The following is an 18,168-nucleotide window of genomic DNA, read 5'->3' as shown; positions in this document are numbered from 1 at the left end:
GCCTGTGATAGGCGGAACACTGAATTTCCCAGCAGCCTGTGTTCCGCCTATCACAGACGTCGTATCATCCTCGTCCGTAGTACGAGGATGATACGACGTCCGTGATAGGCGGAACACAGGCTGCTGGGAAATTCAGTGTTCCGCCTATCACAGGCGAAGGCGGAGCCGGAGGCGCGGCTTTTGAATAGAATGGCCGCTGTCTGTCTGCTCGACACGCTGATCGAGCGGGCAGACAGCGATGACTCGAGTATAAGCCGAGGGGGGCACTTTCAGCCTCAAAAAAGAGGCTGAAAATCTCGGCTTATACTCGAGTATATACGGTAATTTGTTCCTAAAACAATTCTACTAATAACCTTATACTTTCATATATATTTTCTTTATAACCGATTTCATCAACTCATCGGATACTAAAATTATGTTAAATCTAAAATCTCTAAAACTAAAAATGTTAAAACTAAAATCTCTGTTGTGACCTACAAATATCACATATAGTTTGAATTACTTGAAGTACTTTTGAAATGTGTCTGACTTGCATATCCCTCTTACACCATGTTTTGAGATGAACTTTGGAGCAGTCCAATAAATGTTTAGATCTTAGCTGTGTCCTTCAAGTCTAAAATTCACACAATAGGTTTTGTTGATCTCTCACTTTGAGACAATGGGTTATTTGTTCTGGTCATTCAGGTTTAATGACTGTTAGTCAGAGGTTGTTGTGAATTCATTAAGAAAAAAATAATAATAATAATAATACATTTAATATTTACTGTCAGAGAGCCTGGTAACATTTAAATCAGCAGACCAAAGGACCACTTTCCCCTCCCATCAGAATTAGGTGACCAAATTATATGACCCCTTGAAAAGCTGGGCTGCAACAAACAAAAGTCTCAAGCTGACTCAGACTGGAGCCACAATAACTTTTAAGTCAAGGAAAGTTTAAATAAATAAACCTATTGAATCAGAGAGTGAACAGATATCCTAAAGTCAACCTCAATATGGACTCAGATGTCAATGAGACAATGACTAAGATACGAAGTGGAGATCTACCCCAACAGGACAAATAAGACACCTCCATTAGAAAAGTAAACAATGGGATTGTATCCTGAATGTTCAAAGTCCATCTCTACACATGGTGTTAGAGAGATGTGAGAGGAAGATACAAATCAGACATATTTCAAAAATACTTCAAGTGATTAAAACTGTATGTGATATTTGTGGGTCAACAAGGAGATATTGTGGTTTGGTACCTAGTGATCTGGGGAACTTTGTCATGGAGAGATTATATATATGAAAGTGTGATCATAAGTAGAAGTGTTTTAGCAACAAATTAGTATTATGAAAAACATATAATCATGATTATAATTGTATAAGAATTTAACCTATGTTTAGATAAACAAATATTGATTGGATACCCGAATTATACATGTATCCATATAGATAATTGTATGTGATATTGTTTGATATATATCTAACCTGGGTCCTTTCTAAATGGACTAAAGATTAACAGATATACATTGATATACATATATATCACCATTTTATGCAAGTGATTATTCAAAATTATGTTAAGCGTATTTTATATTATACTATCATTCCTGAACACGCGAGATATATTCGTTAGAACATATATAAACAAACGCATATTATAGAAATAAAAATGTTAACTTAAAGAGATAAAACACCAAACACATGTGAGACACCTGGTGGTTGAAGGTGCTATTACATTAAAATCACGAGACTACTGGAAAAGGTGTTCCCATAAGTCTGCCGACCAATAGGAAAGGGACACCTACCCTCTGGGCAGAACTTAGTATAATTTTATGATCTTTTTGTTTAAGAGGATATTTAAGAAACTAGAAATATGGAGGAGGAGGGAAGGAGAAAGCTCGGAGGAGAGAGTCAGGGGGAAGCTTAGGGACCCCCCCTGAAAAGGGACACTGGAAGACATGCATAAATACACATTTTTACATTCATGAAGATCCCTGCTCCTTGGAACTCGGAGGTCACACAAAGTAATTCCTCTGTAAAAGGATCCACGTTGAAGCCACGGCAGCCATCTTAAAATTCCTGGTAACCAACACTCCACACTAATAGCCATATTGGAAATGGGTAAATATATGTTTATCATCTATTCCAAGTTCTCTTAAATATAGATTTTTTTTGAATATTCTATTATTGAAAATATTTCTCCCGAATCAATAACCGCTTTTTAGATTTTTCTCTAAATTTATTTTTCATTATAAATTTCTTTTTGCATAGATGCCAATTTTATTGGCAAACAAATGTCTAATTTATTTCACATCGTTAACCACTTACTTACCTGCAGTATAGTAACGGTTGGACGTGTGAAATAGACATTCTGTTTAATTGTCAAGTATCAAAAGGTTATTGATTCTACCGAGAAGTGAAAATGGTGATAACTGTGTCCAAGGTACTACTACGCCCAGTTTGAGGGTGTTTCCATTAATTGTCAAAATGATCAAGTAATGCAATCTGTATTTTAATATTTCATGTAAATAGTTGTTTTCTGTCAACCAATAAATGTAGCTATTTTGTATGATCACTCGTCTCCGTGAATAAGTTTCACATATATAGACTGTGTCATATAGACTGATTCTGCATCTTAAAAATATCTTCGTTAAAAATTACTTAATAAATATTGTGCGGGAAAATGTCCTTAAAAAGCACAACAAGGTACATCCCAAGTATGGCCCAAACCTTGCCATATATATTTGCACAGCCTTCCTTGTCCATTCAAGGAGATAGATAAGAGATTTTCTGGTGTCTGTGACAAAACATCCTTTTGTTCAGGCAACATCTTGTCTCAATACAGGCTTGTCAAACTTACAATAACTAATCCCCTGAACATTTGGAAAAACATGTGAGATCCTGTATTTTGCTTTGAAGTTCTCCAAGAGGGTCACAGTTCAATATCATCAACATTATAGTTCATCCACTTTTTTTTTTTAGGCCTACTGAAATCTCTCATCTCTGCCAGTGAATATTAAATGCATTTCTTCATGAATTCACAACAGGACATAGCTCATGTCATTTGGAATGTTGTGCATATAGTTCGATTCCAAGGATAAGAACAAAAATTGCTGCAAGCCGCACTAATTATGCAGAAGTGAATTTGTGTTAACAGAAGCTCAAGGTTACCTTTATGTTGCAAGGTTTAATATCAGCTTACCAGTTAGGCCATGTTGCCTTAGGTGCCATTTGCCACAGATGTGTGCCCTAAAGCTTTTTGAATTTTCCTAGTTGTCCCCCTTTCTGCTTACCCTTTGTCCTTCTTTACCCCTATCACCACCTCTTGGCCTCCTTTCATCATCTATTCTGCCCCCTGTATGCTTTTGCAATACCAGTGGGGCATATATCTGTGTACATAAATTGAGATGGCGTGGCAGAGAGCTTACTATATTTTCCAGCATGGTCATGGAGTAGATTTTCTATAAGAAAGGGAATAGTCACACAGTGAGGGAACGTAATAGAGCTGTAAAAAGTGGAAACATGTCCAGAAAGTGACTACCTGCAAAATTGTAAATTCTAGCAGTGCAATTATACATTGAAGTATTGCATAAAAAAAAATTAGGGAATGCTTTCAATAGTTCCCTACATGCATTGTTTTTAGGAAGTATTTCTTATGCTATTTTTATGTGTAAAACTTACCACTTTTCAAACTGGTTGTGTTTACTACCACACAGGTGGAAACCATAAAATTCATATCGCTTATGTGCTTTATATTTCAAGAATCAGTCAGAAACATGCAATTTTTGAAATCTTTTATTATTTCACTGAGAAACCATTCAGATGTTATATTTAAACGTCTCCATATTTAAAACTGCAAAATTCTTTGCAATCTGAAGAAAACTTTTCAGGATCTCCAGTGAAAGGATCCTAGAGGCAACTTATTATCCCAACAGCATAAAGCGACATAGTGCATAGTCCTCATGTTTAACAAACGAGACAGTATCTCTGGCAGAGATAAGCAGCATGTAAAGGAGACTCCTAGTGGAGATTTCCCAAACACTCCAAAATTCTGAGATTTGGCTTCTGTATTCCCTGAAATAAAATAGAGAGTCGTCATGCACTCAACCATAAAAACAAGTACAAAGGAGGGAGAGTATTCATCAGGGTGGTGATTTGCTCTACTACAGGTCCTTCTCAAAAAATTAGCATATTGTGATAAAGTTCATTATTTTCTGTAATGTACTGATAAACATTAGACTTTCATATATTTTAGATTCATTACACACAACTGAAGTAGTTCAAGCATTTTCTTGTTTTAATATTGATGATTTTGGCATACAGCTCATGAAAACCCAAAATTCCTATCTCAAAAAATTAGCATATCATGAAAATGTGCTCCAAACAAGCTATTAACCTAATCATCTGAATCAACTAATTAACTCTAAACACCTGCAAAAGATTCCTGAGGCTTTTAAAAACTCCCAGCCTGGTTCATTACTCAAAACCGCAATCAGGGGTAAGACTGCCGACCTGACTGCTGTCCAGAAGGCCATCATTGACACCCTCAAGCAAGAGGGTAAGACACAGAAAGAAATTTCTGAACGAATAGGCTGTTCCCAGAGTGCTGTATCAAGGCACCTCAGTGGGAAGTCTGTGGGAAGGAAAAAGTGTGGCAGAAAACGCTGCACAACGAGAAGAGGTGACCGGACCCTAAAGAAGATTGTGGAGAAGGACCGATTCCAGACCTTGGAGGACCTGCGGAAGCAGTGGACTGAGTCTGGAGTAGAAACATCCAGAGCCACCGTGAACAGGCGTGTGCAGGAAATGGGCTACAGGTGCCGCATTCCCCAGGTCAAGCCACTTTTGAACCAGAAACAGCGGCAGAAGCGCCTGACCTGGGCTACAGAGAAGCAGCACTGGACTGTTGCTCAGTGGTCCAAAGTACTTTTTTCGGATGAAAGCAAATTTTGCATGTCATTCGGAAATCAAGGTGCCTGTCTGGAGGAAGACTGGGGATAGGGAAATGCCAAAATGCCTGAGGTCCAGTGTCAAGTACCCACAGTCAGTGATGGTCTGGGGTGCCATGTCAGCTGCTGGTGTTGGTCCTCTGTGTTTTATCAAGGGCAGGGTCAATGCAGCTAGCTATCAGGAGATTTTGGAGCACTTCATGCTTCCATCTGCTGAAAAGCTTTATGGAGATGAAGATTTCATTTTTCAGCACGACCTGGCACCTGCTCACAGTGCCAAAACCACTGGTAAATGGTTTACTGACCATGGTATTACTGTGCTCAATTGGCCTGCCAACTCTCCTGACCTGAACCCCATAGAGAATCTGTGGGATATTGGGAAGAGAAAGTTGAGAGACGCAAGACCCAACACTCTGGATGAGCTTAAGGCCGCTATCGAAGCATCCTGGGCCTCCATAACACCTCAGCAGTGCCACAGGCTGGTTGCCTCCATGCCACGCCGCATTGAAGCAGTCATTTCTGCAAAAGGATTCCCGACCAAGTATTGAGTGCATATCTGAACATAATTATTTGAAGGTTGACTTTTTTTTGTATTAAAAACACTTTTCTTTTATTGGTCGGATGAAATATGCTAATTTTTTGAGATAGGATTTTTGGGTTTTCAGGAGCTGTATGCCAAAATCATCAATATTAAAACAAGAAAAGGCTTGAACTACTTCAGTTGTGTGTAATGAATCTAAAATATATGAAAGTCTAATGTTTATCAGTACATTACAGAAAATAATGAACTTTATCACAATATGCTAATTTTTTGAGAAGGACCTGTAGTATTGGTGAATGTGTTCAGTCTGTGTGGAGGCTGCATTGTCAGAAGAAAAGTGAAGGCTATTGCAAAATCACATATCTTATACAGGGGCCAATTTATGAAAACTGGAGTGGTTTCCTAAGAAGATTCCTTGTTTAATTTAAAATACGTACTTGGATTATTTGTTACATAAATCACCAGTCCCATGACTGACCTAAGTGACTGAGATAAACAATAGAGCGAGCGCGAGATATATATCACTACGTACTCATGAACATTGATATTATGTACTCTTAAAAGGAGATGTACAGCCAAAGATTGGCTCCTCCTGTGGATCACAGGAATGCAGTTAGTTCAGCACTCCTGTGACCCATTTTCAGCAAACAGCACGCTGTCGGCTGACGTCAAAGAGCTCATCCAGGCTCGGGAAAGATCATGACCATATGGCTGGGATCCACCCACACGCCTGCCACCCAGGTGCCACCACTTGGCAATCTGCAGAAACCCTGGATGCGCCCCCCCCCCCCCCCCCCCCCGCAGCCCAGCACTGAGTGCGGCGTTCAGAGCAGAGTCAGTCCTCAGCTCAAGGGAGCCCTGAGTAACGAGTGATTGCCTGTGTTTTATCGCTCGGTTCTCAGTGTTAGAACCCGCAACCAGTGGAGGACCGATGCTGACTCCACCTAGGCAAGTTATTCCCAAAAGAAAAGAATCCCATACTTTACTTTTATCAGTGGGGTGATATGGATAAACTGTTAATAAACAAGCATTACACTTACAGATTGTCCTGGTTCAGGAGGTAGCAGCAACGATTCCCACCTTCTGAGCAGCATCTTTCTTGGCTTGGTGAGCTTGCAAAACAGCAACTGCTTCCTCCACCTGTTTAAAGTAAAAATCAAGCTATATATGCATCACTAAGAATGACCAAACAGCAGGTCATAGTTGTTCCTATTGGTGATATTAACAGCCCTCAAAAATTCCACTCGCCTGCTCGCATTTTGCGAGTGGAATTTAGTGCAGGGTGAGTGAGGAGCAGGGACGGACCAGGCTGACCTTTCAGGGCTGAAGCAATCAGCCAGGAAATAGCCAGAGCGACACAGGGCGGCAGGGCTGGAATGTCCTTGTGCCGCTTTGAGCTGAGGCTGCAGTGCTCCCCTAGCTCTCCTCTTGCATATCACACACACAGGCACAGTGAGGCTGCACTGATGGATACTGATATGCTTTATGTTAATGCTGTTAAAGTTATTTTTGGAACTTAATTCTGCTTAAAACATTTAATAATGTAATTTCATGACATAATTTATAAGGGCGTGTTTAGGGGCAGACTTAGGGGTGGGGAAGGGGAGGCGAGTAACACTTAAGGCCCGGCTAGTGGCTCAGGACTTGAACTTTTGAGCCCTGTAAATACTACTGCACACATAAAAAGGCACTTTCCATGTTTAATCACTTTAAAACCAGGCCAATTCTGACATTTATCACATACATGTAAAAATCTTTATTTTGCACATCCTTTTGCGGGTAAAAAAAAAAAAAAGTTTTTTTTTTTATACACTATGATCCTTTTGATTGAGTTTTATTGATATCACAAGGAACAAACAGGAAAACAAAAAAGGTGAAAATGAGAAGAGGTGACAGGATAAACTGTTGCCAAAAAGACACAAAAAAAAAAAGTTAAAAAAATAGGGCTGTGTCTTTTCTTGCCGATTCTCTTTCTCCTTCATTGGCAGCTTGTGAACTTCAGCACTAACTCTGTCAGCCTTCTTCTCTAGCTAAGCCAAGTCATACAATCAAGGATGCATGTTTTAATTAAAGAAGATGACATAGCTGTTGAGATTGAGAGGGGGAAAGTTTGCAAAGAGGAAGGAGCTTGCTCTGGGCTTCAACAAAATGGTGGCCTCCAGCAAGAAGAAAACAGTAGCAACGCTGAAGGGAATTCACAGTACATGCTAATCTTGGTAGCATATTATTGCGGAATGTATGTTCTTTTGTTAAAGAACATTGTTATGGGTAAAGTTCCACTTTAGGTCACAGATTCAGAACAAGTATGCAGATTAGCAGTTGTGACTTCATTCTGACTTGCCTTATTTGCATGCTTGTTCCAAGTTAGTGTCTCAGAGCATTGAAGCCAGAGGCAGCCAGGTAGCCAACGCATTAATAGGTAAGCCATGACAGCCTCACTATTTCTCTATACCATTTTCCTATAAATTGATTAGATAAGTTTTGCCAGGCCTCAGGAAAAACAAAATAACTTGTGGACAAAGTGCAATGTTAGAATTGGATCTAAAACTATTGGATGTGTGTTTTAAAGGTACTATGCAGGTTGGAAACACGGTTTAAGATTTTTTGATAGATATCAAAAGTAGGTTTGTACACCTTTAAGTAGACAATTACCTTAGAGCGCAGAGACTCTGGGGATTCCAGCATGTGTAGCAGCTCTGAATTGTCAATCTCCAGCAGCATTCCTGTAATCTTACCCGCCAATGAGGGATGCATGACTTGAATGAGAGGGAAGAGACGTTCTCCTAACATTAAGGAAAGACAAGAATTACATATACACACACCAATATACAAAGCATACCTGTAGGCAAGAATTGGGTGTCACTCACCCAACATCTGTTTTTGTTCTTGGGGTGGAGCAGCAGCTAACATTGAGGCCGTTAGAGGCTCTTGTCCCTGTACATGGACTGCAGGTTGAGGTGCCTGCTGGGAAAAAAATAATAATAATTATAACATGTATACACACATAGATCATCCAGAAAGTATTCACAGCGCTTCACTTTTCCACATTGTTATGTTAGAGCCTTATTTTAAAATGGATTAAATTATTTTCCAAAAGATTCTACAAATACCCCATAATGACAACATGAAAAGTTTAAAATCTTTGCAAAAAAAAAAAATCACATGTACATTAGTATTTACAGCCTTTGTTATGACACTCAAAATTGAGTTCTTGTCCATCCTGTTTCCACTGATCACCCTTGAGATGTTTCTACAACTTGGGGAGTCCACCTGTGATAAATTCAGTTGATTGTACATGATTTGGAAAGGCACACACCTGTCTATATAACGTCCCACAGCTAACAGTGCATGTCAGAGCACAAACCAAGCCATGAAGTACAAGGAATTGTCTGTAGACCTCAGACAGGATTGTATGAAGGCACATATTTGCGGGAAGGGTACAGAAAAAAAAAAATCTGCAGCATTGAAGGACCCAATGAGCACAGTAGCCTCCATAATTCGTAAATGGAAAAAGTTTGGAACCACCAGGATTCTTCCTAGAGCGGGCCACCCAGTTAAACTGAGCGATTGCGGGAGAAGAGCTTTAGTCAGGGAGGTGAACAAGAACCTGATGGTCACTGACAGAGCTCCAGCGTTTCTCTGTGGAGAGAGGAGAACCTTTCAGAACAACCATCTCTGCAGCACTCCAATCAGGCCTTTATGGTAGAGTGGCCAGACAGAAGCCACTTCTCGTTAAAGGCACGTCAGCCCACCTGAAGTTTGCCAAAAGGCACCCAAAGGACTCTCAGATAATGAGACACACAAATCTCTGGACTGATGAAACAAAGATTGAACTCTTTGGCCTGAATGGGAAGTGTCAAGTCTAGATGAAATCAGCCACCGCTCATCACCTAGCCAAAACCACCCCTACAGGGAAGCAAGGTGGTGGCAGCATCATGCTGTGGGGATGTTTTTCAGTGGCAGGAATTGGGACACCAGTCAGGATCAAGGGAAAGATGAAGGCAGCAATGTACAGAGACATCCTTGATGAAAACCTGCTCCAGAGCACTCTGGACCTCAGACTGAGGCAAAGGTCCATCTTCCAACAGGACAATGATCCTAAGCCAAGATAAAGCAGTGGCTATGGGACAACTCTGAATGTCCTCGAGTGGCCCAGCCAAAGCCAAGACTTGAACCTGATTTAACATCTCTGGAGAGATGTGAAAATGGCTGTACACAGACGCTCCCCATCCAACCCGATTGCACTTGAGAGGTCCTGAAAAGAAGAATGTGAGAAACTGCCCAAAAATAGGTGTGCCAAGCTTGTAGTATACTCCAAAAGATTTGAGGCTGTAATTGGTGCAAAAAGTGCTTCAACAAAGTATTGCACGAAGGTTGCGAATACTTAGGTACGTCATTTATATTTCATTTTTAATTTGCAAAGATTTCACACAAACTTCTTTCACGTTGTCACAGGGTATTGGTTTGTAGAATTTGGAGGAAAATTATGGATTTAATCTATTTTGGAATAAGGCTGTAACATAAAAACATGGAAAAACAAGCATTGTGAATACTTTCTGCAGGCACTGTGTATATATACAGTTGTGCTCATAAGTTTACATACCCTGGCAGAATTTATGATTTCTTGGCCATTTTTTTGAGAATATGAATAACACCACAATGTTAGATGGAGTGACCATCTCAGTCTCCTGACCTCAATACAAAAAACATGCACTTCATGCAAGACAGCCCAAGAATTTACAGGACTTGGAGGCTTTTTGCCAAGAGCAACGGGCAGCTTTACCATCTAAGATAAAGACACAATACAAAATACCACAAAAGACTTCAACTGCCATTGATGTTAAAGGGGGAAATACACAATATTAAGAACTGAGGTATGTAAACTTTTGATCAGGGTCATTTGGGTAGTTTCTGTTGCGATTACGATTTAAAAAGAGTAAACAGTTGATTGATAATAAATGGCTTCAGCCAAACACCAACCATGAGTAAAAGGAAGTTTGTGTTATTCATATTCTCTGGAAAATGGCTAAGAAATCATAAATTCTGTTAAATGTTAACTTATGAGCACAATGGTATATATATATATTTTAATAAAATCCTGTAATCACTTTTATATTAAAGCCCATACTGGGAGAAAGAAGCATTAACAGCCAAAAAGGTGTAAAGCCTAGTTTACACAGTCCGAATATCAAGTTGGTTCAATAGAACTAGCCAACATTCGGCCCATGTGTACACCAGCCTGTCTGGGCATGCTGGAAAACCAGTATCCCAACAGCACTGGCAGACAACTACTGAGCACACAGAACACAATAGCTCAGCAGGGAGATCATTGTACCAATGTCAGTCAGTACAGTAAGCTCTTCAGTTTTTCTTTCCTTTCAGCCCACTGGGTTGAATAAAAAAAAAAAAAAAAAAAAAAAAAAAAAAAAACCCCCACACACACACACAACTTATAGTGTGTACTAGGGATGCACAGATACTGATACTGGTGCTGATACCAAGCATTTGAGCGAGTATCGGTACTCGCCTAAATGCTCCCGATACTGAAACGTCCGGGTTGGTGTACATTCTCGGTTGCCCGCACAGTACTGTCTACAAAGTGAAGCACTTCTGCCCACTCCTGGCATTTCCCCTGGCCATGCGGTGATGGCAACTGTCATTTCCAGGTATGCCGGCTTTGTCCATCGATCCGACATCCATTTGGCTCTCTACCTGCCCCCCAGGAGCTCCAGGGTTAGACCGGTACACTACCATCTTCCTGATTGTGATCGGTTTACCTAATGTCAGTCTGTTCAGTTTTCCAATAAATAATTGCTGCTTTGAAATTCTAATCTGTCTCTACCTACTTGCTAGAACAGCACTCCATTTGCTGATTTTTGCGAGTTCTAAACGGACCACTAGATGGCACTTCTATACACACACACGAAAATTGCATGCAATTTGCGCTTTTGCAAATCTCACCGCAAAGTGTCAGTACTCAGTAGCGACGAGTACTTGACCAAAAGTATCGGTATGTGTACTTGCTGATAAAACAAACAGTACAAAACACTGCTTTTCTAAATCATTGGTTCTTCCTAGGTGATCAGAAACATTTTGGTCCATTTTGTATTGGTTATTTAGGACTTTTTTTTATAACAAAAAACAAAACCACTTTATGCATTGAGTGTACAGTGAAATTGTGTCAAAATGTGAAGGCTTTTATTATAACTTTATTATACAAGAGATAGTGGGGCAATGAGGGTTGAGCAACCTAAATCCATATTGTGCACAGACCCTAAATATTTAGTAAAACAAACCTGTAGTGGTTGCACTCCAGGGAGTGGACATCGTGTATATTTGTACTGAGGCACAGGTCGGGATGGTGGAACAGTAACTGGCTGACGAGGTCCCATTGTCTGAGTAGCAGACGAAACCCCTATGGAGAAAAGGAAGGAAATTAGAGGACTGCATTTCCACAAATAAGATATGGCAATAAAATCTATGCTCACAATGGCAAACTAAAGCAAAATAAAAGCATTCAGTACATCAATACATACAAGTATCTATGTGTTGCAGAGGTGTAGAGACGGAACACAAGGTGTAAAATGCTCTGTCTGGATTTCCTCAGCTTTTATTTTCGCACAGAAAGCAACTCTTTCTCCGCACCACGGAACTGGAACAGGATAAGTTTATAGTGCTCTTAGAGAAAACACAGAAATTACCAGATTGCCTTACCGACTCTCTGGGCTACGCTGGAGATACCACGCGTGCCCTGAGAACTCGAAGGTGGGATATGGCGTATTGACTGGCGGGGGCCACTCTGTCGCACTGTGTTAGGCATGGGCTGAAAGCCTGAAAAGAACAAAAAGCAAAAAACACACGTAAAACATACTGGTGAAAAAGTATGTGACGAGCTTATGAGTAATGCACAGACCTATATTTTGCATTTTTCTTTTGAAATCTACAACTCTCTTGTACCTACAAACCTCTACCTTATGTATCCAAAATGCTTCACAAATAAATGCCAAAAGGTGAAAATATGTTATTTTCATCCAACAAATATAAATGGAGTCACCAAGTGAACAAACAAGACCTACTGTATATTATATCTTTATGCAGTGATTACTGCTATTAAAAAAAAAAAAAAAAAAAAAAAAAAAAAAAACACATCCAACAATTAGGTTTGTCAGTGGGTTGCCCTGTTAGAACGCGTCTCAGGCGATCGACCCATCTCTTGGGAATTACACCTAAATGCTTACCCTGAGGACGTCCTGCTTGCTGCCATCGTGGGCCAGGGCGCATTTGAGCTATATGATTAGGAGCATAGTATGCAGGTCTGCTTTGAGCCTGAAAAGAGATAAATGCAATTACACACATTTAAGACAATGCAATTTAAAACTATAAAGCTACTTTCAGATAACCAAACCAACCTGTGGAACTGCTGGCACAAAGTACCCTCCGGGAGCTGGTTGAAATTGGCTAATTAGAGTATTGGCAGGCAGGGCCCTCATTCCAGCTATACGTTGCATATACTGATTCGTAAGATGAGCTTTTCTTTCTTCCTTTCTTTGAGCCAATGCAACATAAAGAGGCTTTGAGCCTACAATTCTTCCATTCATTTCGGTGACAGCTTTAGTGGCTTCTTCAGGTGAGGAAAAGCAAACAAATCCAAATCCTTTGCTGCGTCCATCCTCCAGCATTACCTGAGGGAGAAAAAAAAACAAAACATGATTGTAGTGAAACTCCAAAGGTGTGTTCAGAATTACTTGGTACATTTTAAACCAAGTGAAGGTTTGCATGTTGCAAAGGTGTAGAGACCGAACACAAGGTAAACCATGCTCTGTCTGGATTTCCTCAGCATTTCTTTTGCACCGGAAAACCTCCCCCTGCACTACACAGCAGGGACAGGATGAGTTAACAGTGCACATTTTACGACTGCCAAAAGGCTACATCTACAGATGATATGAAAAGAGAAAAATGTCCACAATGGTTTTTATTACCCAGCAAAGAGTTCCTCTCACCTTGGCGCTTGTTATTGATCCAAATGGGGAAAACTCCTTCCGCAGCTTCTCATCATCAATTGTGTCATCCAGATTTTTAATATATAAATTTACGCCCTGGGAACAAACAAGAAACCAACTATTAACATGCATAAGGAATTGGATAGCTATAACAGAAAATATTGTAGAACACAACAGTTAATTACATCAAAACACTTGTAGGATCAACTAGGAAGCTGGATGAATATCTGGAAATACAAATGTGATAAACCCAGAGGTAATTTTTTAGCAACAAGTGAAGTCTGAATGAGCGTTGTCAACACTGACTTCTGATATGTGTTGGGATACCAAATCTGTTCCTGTCCAGTAGGGAAGTTTTAAGTGTCATAACTCAGAGTGTTTAACACCTTCTATTGTATTATTAATTCTATAAAATAAATGAGAAACCTACAGGAAAAGCAGGAGTATCACAGTGGCCACAGCAGGTGTGCAGAGTCCAGAGCACACATCTAACCAAGATATGCGGTTGGGGGCGTGGCCGAGCTGCACTGTGTCAATGGATGCACACAGCCTGGCTGAGGACCACCTGCACGGGTATCCTCTCAGAAGCAGAGAGCACTGGTGGGGACTACAGAAGGGGAGACAAGGGACCATTATGTGCAATACAATTGCACAGAGCAGTTAAAGAGGAGGGGCGGTTTCAAAAAAAAAAAAAAAAAGATTTAAAAGTCAGCAACTGCAAACACTGTAGGCTGTTGACTTTTAATAAGCACACTTACCTGTCCAGGGCTACGGCGTTGTCGGCCACCCGAGGCTGACCCGTCCCTCGGGTCCCGGCGCCGCCATTTTGGCTAAGGGAAACAGGCAGTGGAGCCTTGCGGTTTCACTGCCTTTTCCTACTGCGCATGCGCGAGTCGCGCAGAGCTTTGTGAATGGGGCGCGCTGTGTTCTGGGACACAGTTTCCAGAACACAGCGCGACCCGTTACCCAGAAGACGCCGCACGGAGGAGAGAAGATAGAAGATCTCCGCGGAGGAGGAAGAGGCAGATTAGGACGATGTGCCTAGCAACAGGCATTTCTGGTAAGTTAAAAAAAAAAAAAATTCTAATTTTTAATGTATTTTTTCAGGGTGGCCCTGCACTTTAAGTACAACATGTTTTTTAATGAAATTTTACTTCATGACTGAGAAACAAAAATTCTTCATAGAGCCTTTTAACTCCAGAAAAAAAAACCCACACACACAAGTGTATACACAGACAAGTAGTTATGTGCCTCTTATTTTGGGCCAGGCTGTATTGCAGTGGAATACGATGAATGGCCACAAAGACCTTGCCCAGAGGAATTAAACCAAGTAACATTCTTTTGCGCATGCCAATAAGAATTTGTGGCCCAACCTTCCTATTTTAGGTGAACTGCATAATGTAGTTCCCATCACCCCTTTTGAAAACTGAAAAAATTACCTTCCACTTTGCCCAAAGCAACCATGTGCGGTACCAAGTATGGCTTTGCTGGTGTGCTGGTAAGAACATTTTACTTCATGGTCCTTTTAAACACTGATAAATGTCATCTGTTCCTCAAGACTGAACATGGGCTCTTTTTTAATTGAAGATTATATATATTATATATATATATATTTAATGCACACATATACATACACACACACCTGATAGCGACTGATTCTCTCCTGCTTCAACTGCTCAAATCGACGTTTCAGCTCTGCTTGTCGCTCAACCTTTTTTTGCGCTCTGCCGACAAACATCACTTTTCCATTGACATCTTTTCCATTCATGTCATCCACGGCCTAGTGCAAACAACCATTTGTTAGAGAAATCATAGATACAGGCCCCACACTGGATAGCACAAGATCTGTAGAGCTCCCGAGCACCTGGCACTCCCCTGCAAACATTCTCAGTCTGCCTGGTCCTTCAAGGGAGCTCTTACCTTATTTGCATCTTCATGTTTTTCAAAGCTGACAAAGCCAAACCCTTTGGACTTGCCACTGGGGTCAGTCATCACCTTAACGCTCAGAGTCTTGCCTACAGCCAAGAGACACCAGTTAACCACAGAGGTCACAGGGTCACAGCATGCAGGTGCACGGCACACGCATGATACCAGGTGCCCACATGCGGGAGCAGAGTCAGAGAACTCAAAAAGGTTAACCACGGCATATGCGTGAAACCAGATGCCCACATGCACGAGCAGAGCTAAGGAGCTCATGAGTTTATTCACACGCTAAGCCAGAAGCAAGTGCCCACTTATTAGGATCAGATATTCAGTTACCATATTTGCTAAAAGTCTCCTTTAGTCGCTCATCATCCATATCTTCTCCAAAATTCTTTATGTAAACGTTTGTGAATTCCTTGGCTTTGGCTCCAAGTTCTGCCTCCCTCTCCCGCCTGCATTTAAAACGCCCAACAAACCTGCAAAACAAACATCACAAATATTTTGCACCACGTTTGTAAATGTTCAGTAAAAACAGTTATTCCCCAACATCCTGGAATAAACACTTGCAACTATGCTTAGGTATGGCAGAACATACATTTCAAACTTAAAAGTCCACACAAAAACCAGATGTACAGGAATATAGGGCTTTAAGTATTGCATACCAGTAGAAATTCATTAATAATAAATTCCCATCTTAAACACTTCATGCCCAAGCATCAACACCAGCCATAACTTGGCTGGAGATTGTTTCCCTGTAAATCGTTCCTCAGTGTAGACTAAACAGATCAAATGCAAAAGCCCACTAAAAACTTCTAGAAAAGAAGTCCACATTCTACAATCCCTCACAGCACAACTCCTCTCACACTTTGCGGTCGTTCAGCAGCATGCCGTTCATCTTCTCTATGGCTCTGTCTGCAGCGTCTTGTGTCTCAAAGTGCACAAAAGCGTACCCCTTGGAGCCATTCTCATCACACACCACCTGTAGGAGAGTGGGTGTTAAAGGAGTCCTTGGTATAGCAAAGAAAGCATCCCAATAATAGTAGACAAGTGTCAAGCTCAGAAACTAACCTTACATGAAAGAATGTTGCCAAAAGCAGAAAAAGTGTCATAAAGTGCTTTGTTGTCTATTGATTTATCAAGGTTCTTTATGAAAACATTGCCCACGCCAGATTTTCTAAGAGATGGATCCCGCTGTGACCACATAATCCGGATGGGCTTTCCTTTGATCACATCAAAGTTCATAGTGTCCAGAGCCCGTTCAGCTGCAAACAAAAAAAAGACATCCTTTTTAGAATACTGTTGCACGTTTTGTTTGTGTTGCTTTGAAGTTAGGAGATCTAGATTGCTTCAATATTAAACTCTAGGTAAAGCACTTAATGTACAGTTGAAAAGAATGAACTATTTTACCAGACAAAAGTAAAAATTCTGCAATTCCAATCATGTAATCCAAGTGCTCCTTCCAGACAGCACATCTTGGTGGTCCCTGTTCAGACTACACTGCAGTTAAAGCAGAACAGTTTCCCAAAACAACTACAATCAAGACATGCCATGATTAGTCACAGCTGCTTTGGCTCTCAAACCATCTAAGAAAGGCTAAAATGGCACCTTCCTTGGTTGTAAAGGATAGGAGGGGTTAGTTCCGCTTCAGGCTATGCAGTGTTCTACAATTGTGTTTATATTGTGACTAACAGTATTGCACAAAGCCATAAAACTCCCTATGTGAGAACGTTGCTGTGCAGGAGATTCCTGGAGGCCAATTTCATAACAAAATCAGGTACGAAGTCTAAATGTATTTTAAATCATGTGAAATTGTGATTTTTTTTTTTTTTAAAGTGTCCCTGTCACTGGCCAGCAGAAGTTAGACCAGAACAACCCCATAACAGAAAAGGATCTTTCAACAGAACATTAACCACTTCGACAGGCTCGCTTACATTTACAGCGGCAGGTTGGCTACCCTGCGCGAATTGCCGTACCCGTACATCGGCTCCTTTAAGGGTCATAGCAGGCACACGGGCCAGATGCCCACTGACCACCCACGATCATGGGCACGAGTGCCAGAATGGGGATTTGTGTAAGCACACAAATCTCTGTTCTGAGAGGAGAGACAGATCTACTGCGGTTCCTAGTAATTAGGAACAGCGATATGTCTCCTCCTCCAGTAAGTACACTGCCCCACCAGTTAGAAACGCACACCAGGGAACACATTTAACCCCTTGAGCACCTTCTAGTGACATTTACACTGTAATCAGTGCATTTTTACAGCACTGATTGCTGTATAAATGTCAATGTCCCAAAAAAATGTCAAAAGTGTCCCATCTGTCCACCACAATGATGCAGTCCTGCAAAAAATAAATAAATAAATCGCAGATTGCTATCATTACTAGTAAAAAAAAATTAAAACAACAATACCATAAATCTATCCCCTATTTTGTAGATGCTAATCTATTCCCTATTGCACAAAACAACCAATACACGCTTATTGCGAAATATGTAGAATACATATTGGCCTAAATACATTTTTTTTTGGATTATAAAAAAAGAAAAAAAAGTTTCTCAAAATTGTCGCTCTTTTTTTGTATATATATAGCGCAAAAAATAAAAACCGCAGAGGTGATCAAATACCACCAAAAGAAAGCTCTATTTGTGGTGAAAAAAAGGACATCAATTTTGTTTGGGTAGAATGTCACACGAATGCATAATTGTCAGGTAAATCGACAGTGCTGTATCGTAAAAAATGGGCAGGTCATTAAGGGGGCAAATCCTCCCGGGG

The 18,168-nt window shown here is 40.6% G+C and overlaps 1 protein-coding gene and 2 non-coding genes across 5 annotated transcripts in view; all 3 read right to left on the bottom strand.

Annotated features, from left to right (window-relative positions):
- Nucleotides 1-3,762: 3,762 nt before the first annotated feature.
- Nucleotides 3,763-18,168, bottom strand: part of PABPC4 (poly(A) binding protein cytoplasmic 4) — a 35,023-nt gene continuing 20,617 nt past the window's right edge. The window contains exons 2-15 of one of the 3 annotated variants that reach the window (XM_077482091.1): nt 16,467-16,660; nt 16,262-16,377; nt 15,735-15,874; nt 15,396-15,490; nt 15,118-15,255; nt 13,476-13,571; nt 12,885-13,157; nt 12,714-12,801; nt 12,190-12,306; nt 11,772-11,890; nt 8,343-8,439; nt 8,128-8,258; nt 6,516-6,615; nt 3,763-4,059 (exon numbers count right to left, since the gene is read on the bottom strand). In XM_077482091.1, the coding sequence (XP_077338217.1) occupies nt 6,529-6,615; nt 8,128-8,258; nt 8,343-8,439; nt 11,772-11,890; nt 12,190-12,306; nt 12,714-12,801; nt 12,885-13,157; nt 13,476-13,571; nt 15,118-15,255; nt 15,396-15,490; nt 15,735-15,874; nt 16,262-16,377; nt 16,467-16,660 (1,691 nt within the window). In that variant the 3' untranslated portion in view covers nt 3,763-4,059; nt 6,516-6,528. Of the gene's footprint in view, nt 4,060-6,515; nt 6,616-8,127; nt 8,259-8,342; nt 8,440-11,771; nt 11,891-12,189; nt 12,307-12,713; nt 12,802-12,884; nt 13,158-13,475; nt 13,572-15,117; nt 15,256-15,395; nt 15,491-15,734; nt 15,875-16,261; nt 16,378-16,466; nt 16,661-18,168 lie in introns of those variants that run through there. The other 2 variants (XM_077482093.1, XM_077482094.1) reach the window with 2 other exon arrangements.
- LOC143986278 (small nucleolar RNA SNORA55) lies at nt 12,020-12,152 on the bottom strand. The gene has a single exon (XR_013276487.1). It is a non-coding gene; the product is annotated as a small nucleolar RNA SNORA55 (small nucleolar RNA).
- Nucleotides 13,250-13,378, bottom strand: LOC143986279 (small nucleolar RNA SNORA55). Its single transcript, XR_013276488.1, has one exon. It is a non-coding gene; the product is annotated as a small nucleolar RNA SNORA55 (small nucleolar RNA).

Source organism: Lithobates pipiens, unplaced genomic scaffold (assembly GCF_037356315.1).
Source record: "Lithobates pipiens isolate NorthernLeopardFrog02 unplaced genomic scaffold, aLitPip1_a1.2 Scaffold_16, whole genome shotgun sequence".
NCBI classification, from domain to species: domain Eukaryota; kingdom Metazoa; phylum Chordata; class Amphibia; order Anura; family Ranidae; genus Lithobates; species Lithobates pipiens.
The sequence above is the reverse complement of the archived record's forward strand: the minus strand, read 5'-3'. Positions and strand labels throughout refer to the sequence as shown.